Below are 18,948 nucleotides of genomic sequence, written 5' to 3' on the forward strand. Positions count from 1 at the left end.
ATGCGATGCAGGCAAAAAACCCGCAAAACCGAAGCAAATAATCTTTTTTTTCTACAATCAAACTAATCGAATTTTTTTAAATAAAAACTGATACCTATGCGATGCAGGCAAAAAACCCGCAAAACCGAAACAAAATTCTAATACTCTTTCAACAATCAAACTAATAGAAAATTATACGCAATCCATTTGCCTATATAATTTATTGGTCTCGTTAACCAACATTATACAAAGACTACAATGAATTGAAAACCGAATCCAAATGTCAATTAAGGTCAAAAAATTGAGCACCAGTATGTTCCAAAACAGTGGTTCAAACAAATATGAGTGAGCAGGCTTAACAAATGGCAAAAATAAAGCAAATTAAAGCAAAGTCTAATATACGTTGGACAAACACTAAGGGATTCGTCAAAGCAAAGACTAATATACGTTGAACAAACAATAAGGGATTCATCAATTAAGACCATTCTCTCTCATGCACTTATTGATCGCACAAGCAAATTCCATGAATCCTTTTTCAGTCAAATGAATACCGTCTGATTCTTTGAAGCATTTTCTGTTGGAAACATCCTGGTGAAGCTTGAAGTGCCAAATTTCTGAGTTCATAAGCTGCGAGTTGTATCTCTCAATGTAATGGTGGTTAGCCTTCAACCTTTTCAGGACTGTACAGACAATAACTTTTGGTCGGTGTGGGAAACATTTAATTCGATTGTAAAGCTGCCGAATTTTTCCGATAACAATCTCCGGTAACTCGCCAGGGGCGTCATACAACGACAAATTATTTCCGCCCACAGCCAAAATCACATTTCGATAGCTCTTGACCGTATCAAGGATTTCGTCGAACTCTTCAACCCTACCACCCGAAAGTGAAATCGTTAGACAGTTATCAATGCAAAGGTTGTTGACTATCGAATCGCCTACAATTACTGTGTGCAGTTCCAGATGGCTTTGAAAATTGTTCAGAATAAATTCTAGGGGACGTCCATTCTCCGGCCTCTTTAAGATTTTGCCCTGAACCTGGTCTTTTGAGAATGCTGGCTTAAACTGCTTCCTAGGGGCTACATATGGATTGCTTACATAGGTTTCACCGACCCTACTTCTGTTGAAAGTTTGGTCCTGTTCGCTCTCAGCACTCCAGGAGTCAGAGTGTGGCGAGGGCGGATGCCTCTGAAGCAAAAATATTTAATATTTTTCTGCCATCCAACTAATCGAAACTTATTTCATTGAAAAAGATTCCTATGCGATGCAGGCAAAAAACCCGCAAAACCGGAGCTAAATTAAAAACAATCTTATAAATTTTAAGCAATCAAACTAATTAAAACTTAGTTTATCAAAACTGATACCTATGCGATGCAGGCAACAAACCCGCAAAACCGAAGGGAAATTATCTAACACTCTTTCTACTATCAAAGTAATGGGATCTTAATTTACTGAAAATGATTCCTATGCGACGCAGGCAAAAAACCCGCAAAAACTAAAACAAAATTGTATAATATTTCTTTACTATCAAACTACTGGACGACGAGGGATGTCCACTCCAGGGGTCAGAGTGTGCCGAATAAGGATGGCTTTGGGCAAAATTAGAAAAGACTCCTGGACTAAGAGGCCGACTGCTACTTTGACTGGATGAGCCTTGACCAGGGTACAAAGGTGCGCCAGTACATCTATCCGAAGCCGATGAAGTAGCCAAGGTGGTGGAATACTGGTAGGAATGATATGGCGGCAAGGGGGGATGTCCACTCGAGGCGTAGAAGTGTGGCGAGGGTGGATGCCTCTGAAGCAAAAATATCTAATATTTTTCTGCCATCCAACTAATCGAAACTTATTTCATTGAAAAAGATTCCTATGCGATGCAGGCAAAAAACCCGCAAAACCGGAGCTAAATTAAAAACAATCTTATAAGTTTTAAGCAATCAAACTAATTAAAACTTAGTTTATCAAAACTGATACCTATGCGATGCAGGCAACAAACCCGCAAAACCGAAGGGAAATTATCTAACACTCTTTCTACTATCAAAGTAATAGGATCTTAATTTTTTGAAAATGATTCCTATGCGAGGCAGGCAAAAAACACGCAAAAACTAAAACAAAATTGTATAATATTTCTTTACTATCAAACTACTGGACGACGAGGGATGTCCACTCCGGGGGTCAGAGTGTGCCCAATAAGGATGCCTTTGGGCAAAATTAGAAGAGACTTCTGGACTAAGACGCCGACTGCTACGTTGACTGGATGAGCCTTGAGCAGGGTACAAAGGTGCGCCAGTATCTTTGTTTTCCGTGGGTGATGTTTTGAGTAAGTTACAATAAATCACAGATCTGAAAATGAAATCATTAGGTTTGTCGTTATGTTTTAGACATAGTTCAAAGCTTCAAGGTCAATGTCAATGGTGTCAACGGATGGTGTCAACCGCTTCTGGGGCTAAAATCGAGGGCAAGTTTACTGGCTAATTTCTCTAAAACGACGGAACAAAACTAAACCCCCTTAATACAGTTTGTAGCACTGCTTGAAAATTGACCCCCTAGATCTCGGAAAACCCTATACAAATTATATATGGGCAGATTCCCAGTTACAAATGGGGTTCAACGAACCCATTCCTGCAGTCAAAGTCATTAATTTCAACATTTCACACGTAGAAACGTGACACGTACCAGTCACTAAAAGGTCAAAATGGCCGTATGTGTCGAGGCCAATTTCTCAAAAACGGCTGAAAGAAACAAAACGCCATTTACAGGGATTCAAGTACGGCTCAAGTTAAGTTCAAATCAACAAACAAATCGAAAATCGATTTACTCTACGAGGAGATATTCCAACATCAAGGTACCGTACCAAATGATCAAAATGACCTATTTCTGGTCCTGTTTCTGGTCTATAACCGATAACCACTCATTATAACCACCTGTAAAATATATATGGGGACAATCCCCATTATCGACCGAGTCTTACAAACTAACTGTCCAGTCTAAAATAACCAGTTTTGTTGATCTAATATGTAGCTTCACGAAAAGTACCGGACACGAATTGGCCAAAATGGAGGTATGTGTCCTGGCCAATTTCTCGAAAACGGCTGAAAGAAACAAAACGCTATTTACAGGGATTCAAGTACGGCTCAAGCTGAGTTCAAATCAACAAACAGATCAAAAATCGGTTCACTCTACGAGGAGATATTCGAACATAAAGGTACCGTACCAAATGACAAAATCGCCCAAGTACGGCTCATGTTTCGCTTCAAGGCGTGTCAATGGTGTCAACGGATGGTGTCATCCGCTTCTGGGGCTAAAAATAAGGGCAAGTTTACTGGCCAATTTCTCTAAAACGGCGGAACAAAAACAAACGCCCTTAGGACAGCTTGTAGTACTGCTTGAGATACGCGTCATATTAAAAAATGAACCCAATCGGTGCATTCTTCAAGAAGTTATAGCAAAAAAAAGGTACCGTACCAATTGACCTTGGAGGAGAGATGCACCACCTTCAGAGCTAAAATTGAACATCTAAACATCACAAAACGCTATATAAAGTATACATATTATGAATCTACGTTAAATGAGCAGTTCAAAACACTAATTTTGTCACCGGAAGTAACAAAATTCAAAGGTTCAAAACGGGTACCAAGTACAGGTACCCTGCTTCACCAGGTCAAAATTGGGGCACCTGTCCTGGCCAATTTCTCGAAAACGGCTGAACGAAACGGAACGAGACCTATATCAGAACAAAGCTTAGCTCAAGCTGGGTCTAACAAAAAAAAATCATCAAAATCGATTCACTCTACAACGAGTTATTCCAAAGTTAAGGTACCGTACCAAATCACCAAAAAGCCAGGGTACTCTGGCTGCAGAGCCAAAATTGACCATCTAAACCTGCAAAAACGCTATATAAAGTATACATATTCGGAATCTACGTTAGACGGGCTAATCAGAACACTAATTTTGTAACCTGAAGTAACAAAATTCAAAGCTTCAAATCTGGTGCCGGATGGTGTCATCCGCTTCTGGGGCTAAAAATAAGGGCAAGTTTACTGGCCAATTTCTCTAAAACGGCGGAACAAAAACAAACGCCCTTAGGACAGCTTGTAGCACTGCTTGAGATACTCATATTAAAAGATGAGCACAATCGGTCCACTCTAGAAGAAGTTATAGCAAAAAGTAAGTACCCTACCAAATGACCCAAAAAGCGAGGTGACCTGATTTCAGAGCCAAATTTGACCATCACAATTCCGTAAAACACCATATAAAATATATATGGGGATACTCCCCACTATCTGGGGATTCTAAAACACTAACATTTGTTTGGTAAATCGCGCGTTTTGTTGTACCGAAATTTGGGTCACCCATGATAGCCCGAAAATTCGAACTATTTCAACTTTGAACATTAATAACTTTTTGATTACGCCGATTTGAGAAACCAACCAAACACTGTAAGCAAGAGGGGTTTAGTGTAAACAAAATGAGACCACTCCCGTTTGATTTGGTTCAGTACTTTAGAAGTTATTAACAAAATACTATTCAATACCCCATTTTTCGGGCCATCAGCAGGGCCCAAAATCTCAGGAACCGAAGTAAGACAACGTGAAGCAGCACAAAACGCAAGGTTGACGATTTTGCAGACACTACGTGTTTTATCACTCTCAACTGATTACTGACAATTGTTTCTTATAGTACTTGCTACCTAATAAGGACTCAATATGATGGGACAATAGGAAAATATTTTGTACAGAACAAAAAGTCGAATAAAAAATTATATATCATAAGCTGGAACGCATTAGATGCTTTTGTTTGACCTTTTGATTGATTACCACTTCACTCAACTTTGGCGAGAACAGATTGAACTATTTAAACGATCATTGAACTGTTTTCATGAAAACGAGTATTTGAAACAGGTTATCGACGCTAAAAACTATATAAAAATAAAAATATTGTTTTTATTTCAAGTTTGGCTGTCAATAATTTTTTTACCGGCTTGAATGAAGAAAGCAGCGAGCAGGGCAAACATGAACTGTTTGGTGCCATCAAAATGCGACTATGCCGAACAGATTTGGTACAGTACCTCAGGAGATTTTAACAACTCCCTAAGTTTACCCCATTTTTCCAGCTTCTCTTAGAGCCCAAAAATGCCGAAGAAATTCTTGACGTTGTTAAAAGGTAACTCTAGCGTGTTTCTGGGAGTAATTTCAGTCCATTCATCTTTGCGTTCCCAGTTGAGTCAAACATTCATGGTAAGATGGGAAAAAAATTCCTGCCTCGCCATGAAGGTTATGGTGTTTCATCAGTTTTGATACAAAACAACATACACCGAAATTTGACAAAATCATAAAACTAGAAATATTGTTGAAATACCAGATATCATTGATATAGCCAAATTAAGAGACTTGAGTATTGTCTGGAAAACACAAATTGCACGCAAAAAACTTGTTCGATTACAAAAAGCACACCTCAGCCAATAGAATCTGAGATCCGACACTGTTTTCAGGAATGAATCTTGAATAACCGTTCAATAACAAATTTTCAAGACAAACAAATTAAATTGCATGCAGTAACAACTTAAGCGCCAACAATTGCGCTGCTGATTAGCCAGTTAGATGCCAAAACTATATAGAAGTTCAAAAAATATAAAACCTTGATTTACTTTTTTTAAAGCGATCAAATGCATTTATTGTTGCGCATTTGAAGATTCTTCTTAAATAAGTCTTTTAAATTCTTTAAACTATCACATTGTAGAACTGCAAGCCGGCTCTTGCTGTTGTGAATGCCCAAAAGTAACTGACTTTTCAAATGAGCCAAAACTTGAGTAAAAAAATTCCTTCTGAAACCAGAACAGATTTATTTGAACCGAACGCAAACCAAACACATTAAATTTTCTTTTCACTCCTATAAACTGTGGGCATGTTTTTAGGTATTTATTCACCAGCTTTTGTGGATTTTTGGAATTGAATTTTTTTCTGGTTGATTAATGACATGAACTGGAGAAGATATCATTAGGCTTCCAAAGTTCTGCACGGCCTCACAAGTGGCGTAACAGGTTTTTGCTATTTCTAACTAATTCAAGGTAAAATTTGTGAACGTTAGGTGTACCTGCTACCTACTAAGTTTTTTAGTTTTTTATAGATGTGAAAAATGCCAAAAATTATTGAAAAAATGACTTGTATGAGATAATCGTTGTTTTTAAAACCAATTTTAGGAAGGTAGACTTTAGAAATTGGCAATTACATCAATTAGATACGGTGTCGTAGAAAACTTATTACGGCCTTATGCGGTGCCGTACAAAGTTTTGTAAGTTTTCTAAGGCAGCGTATAAGTCTTAGTAATTTTTCAAAGTTTCCTCTAAGGTAGTCAACCTGAGAAATCTGACAACGTGTTAAGTACTTATATCTCAGACCATCTAGAACGATAATTCCTTCTGATTTAGAACCCAATTGGACTTTTCCACTCCTACTTAGGCCCTCATTTTATTTGAACAAGTTCTTCACTATACTGAAAAATACTTTTTGTTAAACTGTATAAAGATGATATTTTGAGTGCGAAATCTGACAACGTGTTAAATACTTCTATCTCAGACCAACTAGAACGATGATTCCTTCTCATTTAGAACCCAATTGGACTTTTCCACTCCTACTTAGGCCCTCAATTTATTTGAACAAGTCCTTCACTATACTGAAAAACACTTTTTTGTTTTTAATGTGTAGTCATGGGGGGTAATTCATTGCAGCCCATTGCAGCCCACTCTTACATGGCAATTTTAGTCGTGGGGGGTAATTCCCGAAAAGTCCTCCCATTGCAGCCCATTGCAGCCCACTCTTACATGGCAATTTCAGTCGTGGGGGGTAATTCCCGAAAAGTCCTCCCATTGCAGCCCATTGCAGCCCACTCTTACATGGCAATTTTAGTCGTGGGGGGTAATTCCCGAAAAGTCCTCCCATTGCAGCCCATTGCAGCCCACTCTTACATGGCAATTTTAGTCGTGGGGGGTAATTCCCGAAAAGTCCTCCCATTGCAGCCCATTGCAGCCCTCTCTTACATGGCAATTTTAGTCGTGGGGGGTAATTCCCGAAAAGTCCTCCCATTGCAGCCCATTGCAGCCCACTCTTACATGGCAATTTTAGTCGTGGGGGGTAATTCCCGAAAAGTCCTCCCATTGCAGCCCATTGCAGCCCACTCTTACATGGCAATTTTAGTCGTGGGGGGTAATTCCCGAAAAGTCCTCCCATTGCAGCCCATTGCAGCCCACTCTTACATGGCAATTTCAGTCATGGGGGGTAATTCCTCAAAAGTCCTCCCATTGCAGCCCAACTCTTACATCATTTTACCCCCTCTGAACAAATTACCCCCACACTCTTACATCAATTTACCCCCCATAGACAAATTACCCCCCCCCCCCACTCTTACATCAAAATGGGAGGATTTTAGGGAGGACATTCGACCCGGGTATATATATATATATATATATATATATATATATATTTATATATATGGATATATATATATGGAAATGAATACAAATGCTGCTACTTACTTCACAAATAACTATCAAAATAATATCAGATTTTCGCAAAGTTTATTAATTTCCATTAATTTTGCAGTTTTTGATCAAAAAATTGTATGAATGTTTGACTAGAGGGGATAGCACAGTCTCTGTTTCTAGAGAGGATAGTGCGTAGCACCCTAATCTACCCCTGCATCTGTCTCATAGTTCTCATGACTGGCCTCATCATCAACGTGTTGGGATACTTCTCAGCCCATAAAAGGATCTACTTCTTCCTATCTGGGGTCTTCTTTGTCATTGCAGGTCAGTCACAAAACAAATACCTCATTATTCTAAATCTTAATTTACTTGTTATAAATAAGTTATGTTTTAACTGAACATGTTTACTCATTTTAAAATAAATCCCACCCCAAAAGCATTCAATGGGCAGTTTCTGAGATAGATATATTAAAAATTCGGACTGAAAGATGCAATTTTTTGTTTGAACAAACGGTTAGTCACGGTCGGTGCGTGTTTATCATTGCCTGAGGAAATCAACGCTTGAGATTTTGGTAAAATTGTCAAGTTTGTTTGTACTGCATCAACAAAACTTATAATTTTTTTTGAAAAATATTTGGGATCGTTTCCGTGCCCCCCCCCCCCCCAGACGCACGTGCCATATTTTTACATAGTGATTTACTATGCAATGGCACGTGTTTTGTAATTGGTTGGAGCATAACGTACTGGGGTGGGGGGTGGCACAAACGGAAAAGATCCCAATTACCTCATTATGCAAACCTCAATTTACTTCGCGATAAAAAGTTATCTTTGTTATTCGTAAGTAAATCGGTTGAGAGAATCACCCAACATCAACTCAACTTCAACACAATCGTGCATTCAGTTTGAGCCAAAAAACACTCAAAATTAATTGGGTTTACAATTAAACCTCACACAATTAATAGCTCATGTATCAGGCTCTGATTCAGACAAATTGAATGCAAATTAATATTCTGAAATTTCTCCTGGCTCAGTACTGAACTTGCCTGAGAGTTAAGTACGGGCAACTGTTTTGTAGATTACGACCCTTGGTAGATTACGGCTCTCCATAAATGCAAGATTTTTCTTCCAACCTCCAAATTTCTTTGGGGTTAGGAACTTCATGCTATACCCTAACTTCTTTTTGTTAAGTCAATTTTGGCCGATTGACATCTCTTGCGGAGGTGTACAGAAGTGATGTCATTTAAAAGCCCTTGAAAAATTTGTTAACTCTGTCGGAAAATAACAGAAGTTCGGAAGATTCAATTCAACTCTTTTTTCGTCATATAACAACGTGTTATTAGAATAAAGCAACGTATAAGCATTATCACGTACAAAGCCACAAGTGGAACTTAGACGGCAAGATTTTTTGATGCTCATTTAACAGGTTTTTTCGTCTGATGTCATTGACGTCAAAATCAGTTCGTATTCAATCGACAATTGTCTAGATAACCTAAAAATATTAAGCCGAAAACCAGCTTAATCGATACATATAGTGGTTATATTTACTTAAAATTAGGTTAAATGAACTTTTTCGGAACTTTCTACGTATATTAGAACGTATTTAAATCTTATTTTAAAGTTTAGAAATACTCGATTCTGATTGGATGAAATTCGTTCACTTACTACGTAACATCCTCCGGCCCGGAAGAAGATGTTGGGAAAATTGGTACAAGTTTTAGAAGCGGGCGGACGAGTGAACCGGTCGACGTACGTAAAACGGCGGAGCGCGCGACGCTATCGGAGCCGTAACGGAGTTCCACAATCCGAGCGGTTGGGTAGTAACCCCTAGGGTTGGTTTCCTCAACTATCCAAACCAAGTCACCGGTCTTAAGGTGTTGCTCGGCAGGCGTCTGCCACTTAGAGCGTCGGTTCAGCGTCGGTACGTACTCTTTGATCCAACGGGACCAGATCGCATTAGCGTACGACTGCGCACGGGCGTAACGTTTACGATGGTCGAGCTCATTGTTGCCGACAACAGACGGAATACCGTCAGAGTGTTCTCCTAAAAGAAAGTGGTTGGGCGTTAAAGCGTTCAAATCGCACGGATCGGCGCTTACGGGTGTTAAAGGACGCGAATTGAGAGCATTCTCCACGAGACAGAAGTTAGTATGCAGTACCTCATCCGTGAGGCGACGCGTGCCAAGAATAGTATACAACACGCGTTTGAAGCTGCGTACTAGCCTCTCCCAGATACCACCTTGATGTGGTGCGCTGGGTGGATTGAACCTCCACTTAATACCTTTGTGAGCGAGCTCAGCTGCAATGTTGACAACGTTCCACTTTTCAATACTTTCTCGGAGTTCTTTCTCCGCTCCAATAAAGTTAGTGCCATTGTCCGACCAAATCATGGCAGGTGTACCCCTACGTGACACAAACCGCTCAACTCCCATAACACAAGAACTGGTGTCCATGGATGTAACTATCTCGACATGGACAGCGCGAGTAGTGAGACAGGTGAAGAGGAAGCCCCACCTTTTCTCTGTAGTACGGCGGACAGTAACATAGAATGGCCCAAAGTAGTCAACGCCAGTGTTCGTGAAGGGAGGAGACTGGTAAGCAAGTCTCTCCTTAGGTAAGTCAGACATGATTGGTTGCATGGTTACAGCTTGGAATTCTCGGCATCTCAGGCAGTGTGCTTTGATGGAACGCAAGGATGATCTTAGTTTCAGTACTGTGTAGTGTTCCTGCACAATTGATCTTAGGTATTCAACGCCCTGACGATAATGCTTTATGTGCGTGTGTTCAAGGAACAATTTTACAAACGGATGACGTGCATCTAGGATGATTGGGTACTTTACATTAAACCCAACTTCAATTAAGCGCTTGATGCGGCCCGAGGAACGTATTAGCCCATTTGGACTAATAAACGGTGAATGTGGAGCAATTCGGCTACTCCGTTTAACGAATTTATTGTCAAGAAGATCTTTTCTTTCGGCTTCAAAAGACTCTCCTTGCGCCAAGTACTGTAGATGACGCTCGGCTTCGTCAAGCTCAGTAGGGTCAGTAATGCTACCATCGGGGTTACGGTAGCCGGCATGTTTCGGAAGAAGCCGGAGAACGTATGCGGCAATGCGCAAGTACTTTTGATAAGAACTAAATTTATCAAATGGGAATAACGACAGAACGGGAGTTGTCTGTTTTTTAACAGATGTGGCGAGAGAAACTGTATCTTCTATAATGACTGCTTGGTTGACGCCAAGTTTAATGTTATTAATGACGTCTTTGTTCGGCACGAAAGGGAAACTTGAGTTAGTTAAGAAATGTGCACTATTGACCCAACTGCTTAGTTGCAAAACCTCAGCGGACATCCCACGCGTGCCAGCGTCAGCTGGATTATCTTTAGTTGCGACGTGGTTCCATTGGTCAACGCTGGTATGCTCCAAAATTTCACAAACGCGGTTTGCAACAAAGATTGGTTGCTTCTCATTAGAGTTAATCCATTGGAGGACGGTCGTGCTATCTGTCCACATGAATACTTGGTTAACAGTTACGGTTAGTGCTTGTAAAGATTCTCTTTTCAGTCGAGCGGCAAGTAGAGCTGCTTGTAATTCGAGTTTTGGGACATTCATTACTTTCATTGGCGCCACGCGCGCTTTCCCCAAAACAAACGCAAGCTCTGTTTTCTCTTGGCCCGTAGGTGTTTTTACTCGGGCTCGCAAGAATGCGACCGAACTGAAAATATCCTGCGAACTGTCACCGAACATATGCACCTCTGTATTATCAAAGGGTCCACTAAAGTATATTTGAGGAATTTTGATGTTTTCAAGCTTTGGTAAGTCCGCACTCCAGACCAAAAATCTTTGAACGATGTCTTGTGGGAGCTCGTCATCCCATTGTTGTCCTGTGACACGCCAGATGTCTTTTAGGAGCAGTCGCGCACCGACGGTAAACGGTGCGACAAGACCAATGGGGTCAAAGACTTTCGAGACAAGACTTAAGACCAAGCGTTGCGTGATGGACTTGGTGATAGCGCTGCTTGTACTCCGACTCACAACTAAAGTGTCATTAGTGTGATCCCACTTTAACCCTAGCACATGCGATGAATCCTCCTGACATGAAACAAAAACCTTGGGCTCAGTAGATTGAGGGAACCATCAATTCGGTCAGCCAGATTTGGTACATTGCTTACGAACTTTGTAAGCTTGAACCCACCGAGATGGAGAAGACGTACCAATTCCTTCGATCTATTGATGGCTTTCTCGGGAGACTCCACTGAGTCAAGGTAATCGTCCATGTAGAAGTTTTCAAGGACGGCTTTTGCAGCTTCGGGGTAAAACTTGGCATTGTCTCTCGCAGTGCGTTGTAATGCATAGTTGGCGCATGTGGGCGAGTCTTTAGCCCCAAATATATGGCGCGTATATTGATACACTACAACGTTAGTTGTGGGGTCCTCCCGCCACAGAAAGCGAAGAGATGGTTGATCTGATGGTAATACACCAACCTGTAGAAACATTCCCTCGATGTCGGCAGCGTATTCCATATCGATGTTGTCGGAAGCGAAGAAGTACATAAATAAGGTTTTGGAGCAGATCAGGGCCAGTGAGCAACGATTTATTCAGTGAGGCGCCATGAAATTTTGCTGCTCCATTGAGCACCCTACGCACCTTACCCGGTTTGTTCGGGTTTAAAACCGGATGGTGGGGTAGGTACCACTCTTTATCGGACCGGTTCTCAACCTTGTGAGCGTCCGGAACCTCAATTACATACCCCTTGTTTAGGTCTTCCTTGATGGTACTAGTATACTTCTCTCTAAGGTCTTCATCCTTGGCCAAACGTTTTTCGAGCGATTTTAGTTGCACAAGGGAGGAGAAGTAATTATTTGGGAGCTGGATGTTGTCTGCTGCCCACAGCATTCGGACATCTTATCTTAGGCCATTGTGTATGGTGGTATTCTCAAGGATCTTTTCGAGTTTTGGGACATTCATTACTTTCATTGGCGCCACGCGCGCTTTCCCCAAAACAAACGCAGCTCTGTTTTCTCTTGGCCCGTAGGTGTTTTTACTCGGGCTCGCAAGAATGCGACCGCACTGAAAATATCCTGCGAACTGTCACAGAACATATGCACCTCTGTATTATCAAAGGGTCCACTAAAGTAACTTTGAGGAATTTTGATGTTTTCAGGCTTTGGTAAGTCCGCACTCCAGACCAAAAATCTTTGAACGATGTCTTGTGGGAGCTCGTCATCCCATTGTTGTCCTGTGACACGCCAGATGTCTTTTAGGAGCAGTCGCGCACCGACGGTAAACGGTGCGACAAGACCAATGGGGTCAAAGACTTTCGAGACAAGACTTAAGACCAAGCGTTGCGTGATGGACTTGGTGATAGCGCTGCTTGTACCCCGACTCACAACTAAAGTGTCATTAGTGTGATCCCACTTTAACCCTAGCACATGCGATGAATCATCCTGACATGAAACAAAAACCTTGGGCTCAGTAGATTGAGGGGAACCATCAATTCGGTCAGCCAGATTTGGTACATTGCTTACGAACTTTGTAAGCTTGAACCCACCGAGATGGAGAGGATGTACCAATTCCTTCGATCTATTGATGGCTTTCTCGGGAGACTCCACTGAGTCAAGGTAATCGTCCATGTAGAAGTTTTCAAGGACGGCTTTTGCAGCTTCGGGGTAAAACTTGGCATTGTCTCTCGCAGTGCGTTGTAATGCATAGTTGGCGCATGTGGGCGAGTCTTTAGCCCCAAATATATGGCGCATATATTGATACACTACAACGTTAGTTGTGGGGTCCTCCCGCCACAGAAAGCGAAGAGATGGTTGATCTGATGGTAATACACCAACCTGTAGAAACATTCCCTCGATGTCGGCAGCGTATTCCATATCGATGTTGTCGGAAGCGAAGAAGTACATAAATAAGGTTTTGGAGCAGATCAGGGCCAGTGAGCAACGATTTATTCAGTGAGGCGGCGCCATGAAATTTTGCTGCTCCATTGAGCACCCTACGCACCTTACCCGGTTTGTTCGGGTTTAAAACCGGATGGTGGGGTAGGTACCACTCTTTATCGGACCGGTTCTCAACCTTGTGAGCGTCCGGAACCTCAATTACATACCCCTTGTTTAGGTCTTCCTTGATGGTACTAGTATACTTCTCTCTAAGGTCTTCATCCTTGGCCAAACGTTTTTCGAGCGATTTTAGTTGCACAAGGGAGGAGAAGTAATTATTTGGGAGCTGGATGTTGTCTGCTGCCCACAGCATTCCGACATCTTATCTTAGGCCATTGTGTATGGTGGTATTCTCAAGGATCTTTTCGAGTTTTGGGACATTCATTACTTTCATTGGCGCCACGCGCGCTTTCCCCAAAACAAACGCAAGCTCTGTTTTCTCTTGACCCGTAGGTGTTTTTACTCGGGCTCGCAAGAATGCGACCGCACTGAAAATATCCTGCGAACTGTCACCGAACATATGCACCTCTGTATTATCAAAGGGTCCACTAAAGTAACTTTGAGGAATTTTGATGTTTTCAAGCTTTGGTAAGTCCGCACTCCAGACCAAAAATCTTTGAACGATGTCTTGTGGGAGCTCGTCATCCCATTGTTGTCCTGTGACACGCCAGATGTCTTTTAGGAGCAGTCGCGCACCGACGGTAAACGGTGCGACAAGACCAATGGGGTCAAAGACTTTCGAGACAAGACTTAAGACCAAGCGTTGCGTGAGGGACTTGGTGATAGCGCTGCTTGTACCCCGACTCACAACTAAAGTGTCATTAGTGTGATCCCACTTTAACCCTAGCACATGCGATGAATCATCCTGACATGAAACAAAAAACTTGGGCTCAGTAGATTGAGGGGAACCATCAATTCGGTCAGCCAGATTTGGTACATTGCTTACGAACTTTGTAAGCTTGAACCCACCGAGATGGAGAAGATGTACCAATTCCTTCGATCTATTGATGGCTTTCTCGGGAGACTCCACTGAGTCAAGGTAATCGTCCATGTAGAAGTTTTCAAGGACGGCTTTTGCAGCTTCGGGGTAAAACTTGGCATTGTCTCTCGCAGTGCGTTGTAATGCATAGTTGGCGCATGTGGGCGAGTCTTTAGCCCCAAATATATGGCGCGTATATTGATACACTACAACGTTAGTTGTGGGGTCCTCCCGCCACAGAAAGCGAAGAGATGGTTGATCTGATGGTAATACACCAACCTGTAGAAACATTCCCTCGATGTCGGCAGCGTATTCCATATCGATGTTGTCGGAAGCGAAGAAGTACATAAATAAGGTTTTGGAGCAGATCAGGGCCAGTGAGCAACGATTTATTCAGTGAGGCGGCGCCATGAAATTTTGCTGCTCCATTGAGCACCCTACGCACCTTACCCGGTTTGTTCGGGTTTAAAACCGGATGGTGGGGTAGGTACCACTCTTTATCGGACCGGTTCTCAACCTTGTGAGCGTCCGGAACCTCAATTACATACCCCTTGTTTAGGTCTTCCTTGATGGTACTAGTATACTTCTCTCTAAGGTCTTCATCCTTGGCCAAACGTTTTTCGAGCGATTTTAGTTGCACAAGGGAGGAGAAGTAATTATTTGGGAGCTGGATGTTGTCTGCTGCCCACAGCATTCCGACATCGTATCTTAGGCCATTGTGTATGGTGGTATTCTCAAGGATCTCGTGAACCCTTGCGTCTGCTGCAGATCTGGAGTCAACCTGCTTGTTCGCTCCGAATGATTCAATGTCGTACCATGCCTTTACTTGACTTGCTAACTCCTTGTCATGTTCGATATTCACTTTAAAGCACGTTGAGGTTAAACACGAACTTGATGGTAGCGGACCGCTTAAGATCCAGCCTATGGGTAAACGTACGGCAACGGGTGAACGCTTCTCATCGGCAGAGAAGTATTCTAACGGGCGGATGGCATGATAGACATCTTGTCCGAGTATCATCTCAATGTCTTTATAGGAATATGTCACAGGATCAAGGACTGCTAAGTGTGGGTAAGTCTCTTGCAGGGCCTGTACATTAATTATATCAGAGCCAACGTTCAGACTCTCTTTAACGAAAAGATTGATGGTAAATGGTTCGAAATCTTGATGTTCTCTTGGTTTCACAGTAACTTCAACGATCCTAGTGTCAACTACTTCTTCGGTATTAATACCCTTGACAGTTAGCTTTAGTGCTTCACCGTGCAAACCGAGTCTGTCTGCGAGACTACCGGCCACCCAAGAGTTACTGCAGGCGGTATCACACAATACTAAAGCCTTGGTATCTAAACCGGAGGAACTGAACAACTGCAATTCAGTCACCTGAAGGAGCCCCTTAACATCAGTAGCAGATGACATTGTTGTGGTCTTATTAGACGGCTGTTGACTCGTAGTTGCTTTACTTTGACCTATGTTGACAGAAGACTGGATGGTATTTGGATTTGTTGACTTTTTTGTTGGGAAAACCCTATCTGCTCCATGCAATAGTGTGTTATGCGAACTATTGCACCCCTCTGCTCGGCACTTTCTTGGCTGAGGGCACTGGCGGAATGTGTGCTTGTCCCGTAAGCACGAAAAGCAAAGTTTGTTATCCGCCACCAAGTTAGCTCTCTGAGTTGGAGTCTTTTCCTTGAAAACTCGACATTCCCATAGCCGGTGGTTACCTTTGCATACAATGCACCCAGAGTAAGCGTTTGTGGAAGAAGATGGAATTTGCTTTTTTGTGTCCCCTTGTTGTGAGTTTGATGCAAACACTTTTGAGGCTGTTTTGGTCTTTGTTACTGAAGTGATGTTCTCAACGGTATGGGCCCAACATAAGGATTTGTTGGCTGGAAAACCGGAGTGGCTAGACCAGGTACAATGTTACTTGTAGTTGCGATCGGGTTTTCCTGTTGTGCGCCGGATGGTGATTGCATATCAATCAAAATGGGCGATTTCGAATATATTTGTTGTGGAAAATTCGTAACTGATGGTGCGATGTGTGCCTGTACATTTGGAGCAACATTGTTTACGGTATTAACGTTTTGGTTGACTATTGATGGTCTGTGCTGTGGAAACCGCCAATGACTCATATTTGGGACAAAATTTTGGCCAAGAGGGATATTAGGCATATTTGGGAAAGGAGGAGCAACGGAACGTACGACTTTGTGTACTCGGTTAATATTATTCTGAAAATTGTTGTTGACGAGAGGCTGGTTAACCAAAGGGGCGTGTGGGATGGGAGCAGTGAGGTTAGGTGCGAAGACTGGGTTCGGAATGGGAAGGTCATTAGGATGAGCGGGTTCGGTGTTGTGCTGTTGAGTGTTTGGACTTGGTGGGGCGCTGGGGTGCAAGGGAACGTTTATTACGGGGGCTGGATGATTTGTTGTCGGAAAAGTAGGAATAGCGGCGTTTGGTGCTCGGGGGACAAAATTAATTTGTTGTCGGGAGCATATTCGCTGGGCCGAATTATTCTTGGGTAGACTTGATGTTTCAGGTCCCCTGGATTGTGAAATTTGAAGTTTTGCGTTCGGAAATAACTCGGATGCTTTATTTTGATTTAATTGCGGTGCAAGCGGCTGTGGTGGAACGGGCTGTTGAGTAGGGGGTGAAGAAGCCCCTGGAGCGTGTACAGAAGGCGGCTGACTATCCGCGGTTCCTTGGTTAGTTATGCTTGGAAGCGCCATGCCTTGCTGGCCGGTTTGATCTATTTGCGCTCTTAAATGCGCCTGGTACAACGCCTGTGTGTTAGCCGCAGCCAAAAAATTTTCAGGTGGAGTATAATAGGGGTCGAGTTGCTGCAAGGTCTCAATGCTTAAAAAGTAATTGCCTCGACAATTTTTTGGAATGGAATGCCTTGAAATGTCAGTGTTTTGATCTTCCACTGCTTCGCCGTTATTATGGCTAGGGCATTCTAGAGGGTCTTTCGTAACCTCTGGTTCACTAAATTTCTCGTTGTTAAAACTTAAGTCAAGTGAGGTGTTGATCCAATCCTGGACAGCCTTTTCACTTCTCATTGAGCTCTTAGCACTTGCGGTGGTTTCAGATTGGCTACCTTTAGAAACGGCGTCCAACAATTCAAATTCTTGCAGAGTTGCCTCAGCCAACCGTTTCCTGTTGTTTTCCTCCAGTTCATCCAATTCCATTTGTTTTTTCTGTTTAGCAAGGCGAATGGCTGCCTCATTCTGTTTTTCAATTTCTTCGCGTTTCATTTTAGCAACGACGGAATCATGTTTACGCTGAGTAGATGTTTTTGACGAGGTCATCAATGAGGGAAGTCTAGAACGAATGGAAGCCCTCGGTTCCTGAAACTCACTCACTTTATCATCAGCAGAGTTGATGTAGTTTCGTGCTGAAGTGAGGATCTTGTCGTTCTTGGTTGTCATTGCCTCTAAGTAAGACTCTAGTGAAGGAACAAGTGCACTTGGATCATCCGTTTTTCCAGCAAATGCAATCAGGTACTCATTTTTGTCTACAACGGTCATAAATGCTTCGTTGCACTTTGTTACTAGGCGTTCAACTTTCACTCGCCTACTTTGACTATTTATACAATGAAGGATATCTTCATGTATAGCATGCAATTCAGCCTCACGCTTTGACCTGGCAGCGTACAACTTTTTGACTTTTTGATCAAGACTATTAGACATCATGATGTTATTATTGCCAAAGACCAGCAATCCTACCACTGCACACGGTTATCTATTATATGCACACTCCAAATAAACCGAATACACGCAAAACAAACCCAACGCAAAAGACACCAAACACAGCACACTGTAGACAGTCTGTAAAACAAACCACCCAAAGAGCAAAGAAGGTCGTCGAGCACACTGTGCCCAACAAAAACAGAAATGGAGCGCTGAGCGCTATGCGCTCAACGCGGAGGGAGGCAAAGGACACACGGGAAGTCGAGCGAGCAACGCGCGACGAAACGGAGACGTTACGGACGGAAAGTCGAGCGAGCAACGCGCGACGCGACGGAAACGGGACAGACGAGAAGTCGAGCGAGCAATGCGCGACAGAACAGAAACGGGACGTGCGGGAAAACAAACGAAACGGGACGGTGGGAAAAGACGGGCGGGAAATGAGTTCGGAAAGAACTATGTTAGCAGACCACAGCAAAAACTCAAGCAAACAACCTAGCCCTAACTCCAGAACAAACTTAAGTCACACCCTAGGAAGAAGGAGAGAAACTACTGCAAGACAATCTAACATAGTTCATAATGGGTTTATAACGACAAATTTAACGAGAAACTAATTTACGGCAATGCAGTAGTACAGTAAAAGGATGTAAAGGTCAAGAAATTTACTAACCGTAACTCCAGAATAAACTTAATTCACATCCCAGCAATACCCAAACCAAAACAACCGATCAACATACTAACGGTATTAACAAACTACAGCAAAATTGAATAAACTACAATAGTGTGTTTGTAGACTAAGATAGTTGGAAAAGTCAAGAAACACTCCAGCCGTAACTCGAGAATAAACTTAAGTCACACCCTAGAAGGCAACAAGACCAAACAAACTAGCAATCATACAGT

At 42.4% G+C, this 18,948-nt stretch overlaps 1 protein-coding gene across 1 annotated transcript in view; it reads left to right on the forward strand.

Moving 5' to 3' along the window:
- Nucleotides 1-7,636: 7,636 nt before the first annotated feature.
- Nucleotides 7,637-18,948, forward strand: part of LOC142353887 (uncharacterized) — a 32,239-nt gene continuing 20,927 nt past the window's right edge. Inside the window, exon 1 of the mRNA XM_075406116.1 lies at nucleotides 7,637-7,777. Within this exon, the coding sequence (XP_075262231.1) occupies nucleotides 7,687-7,777 (91 nt within the window). The 5' untranslated portion in view covers nucleotides 7,637-7,686. The remainder of the gene's footprint in view (nucleotides 7,778-18,948) is intronic.

Source organism: Convolutriloba macropyga, chromosome 15, assembly GCF_964194025.1.
Source record: "Convolutriloba macropyga chromosome 15, txConMacr16.3, whole genome shotgun sequence".
Classification (NCBI taxonomy): Eukaryota; Metazoa; Xenacoelomorpha; order Acoela; family Convolutidae; genus Convolutriloba; species Convolutriloba macropyga.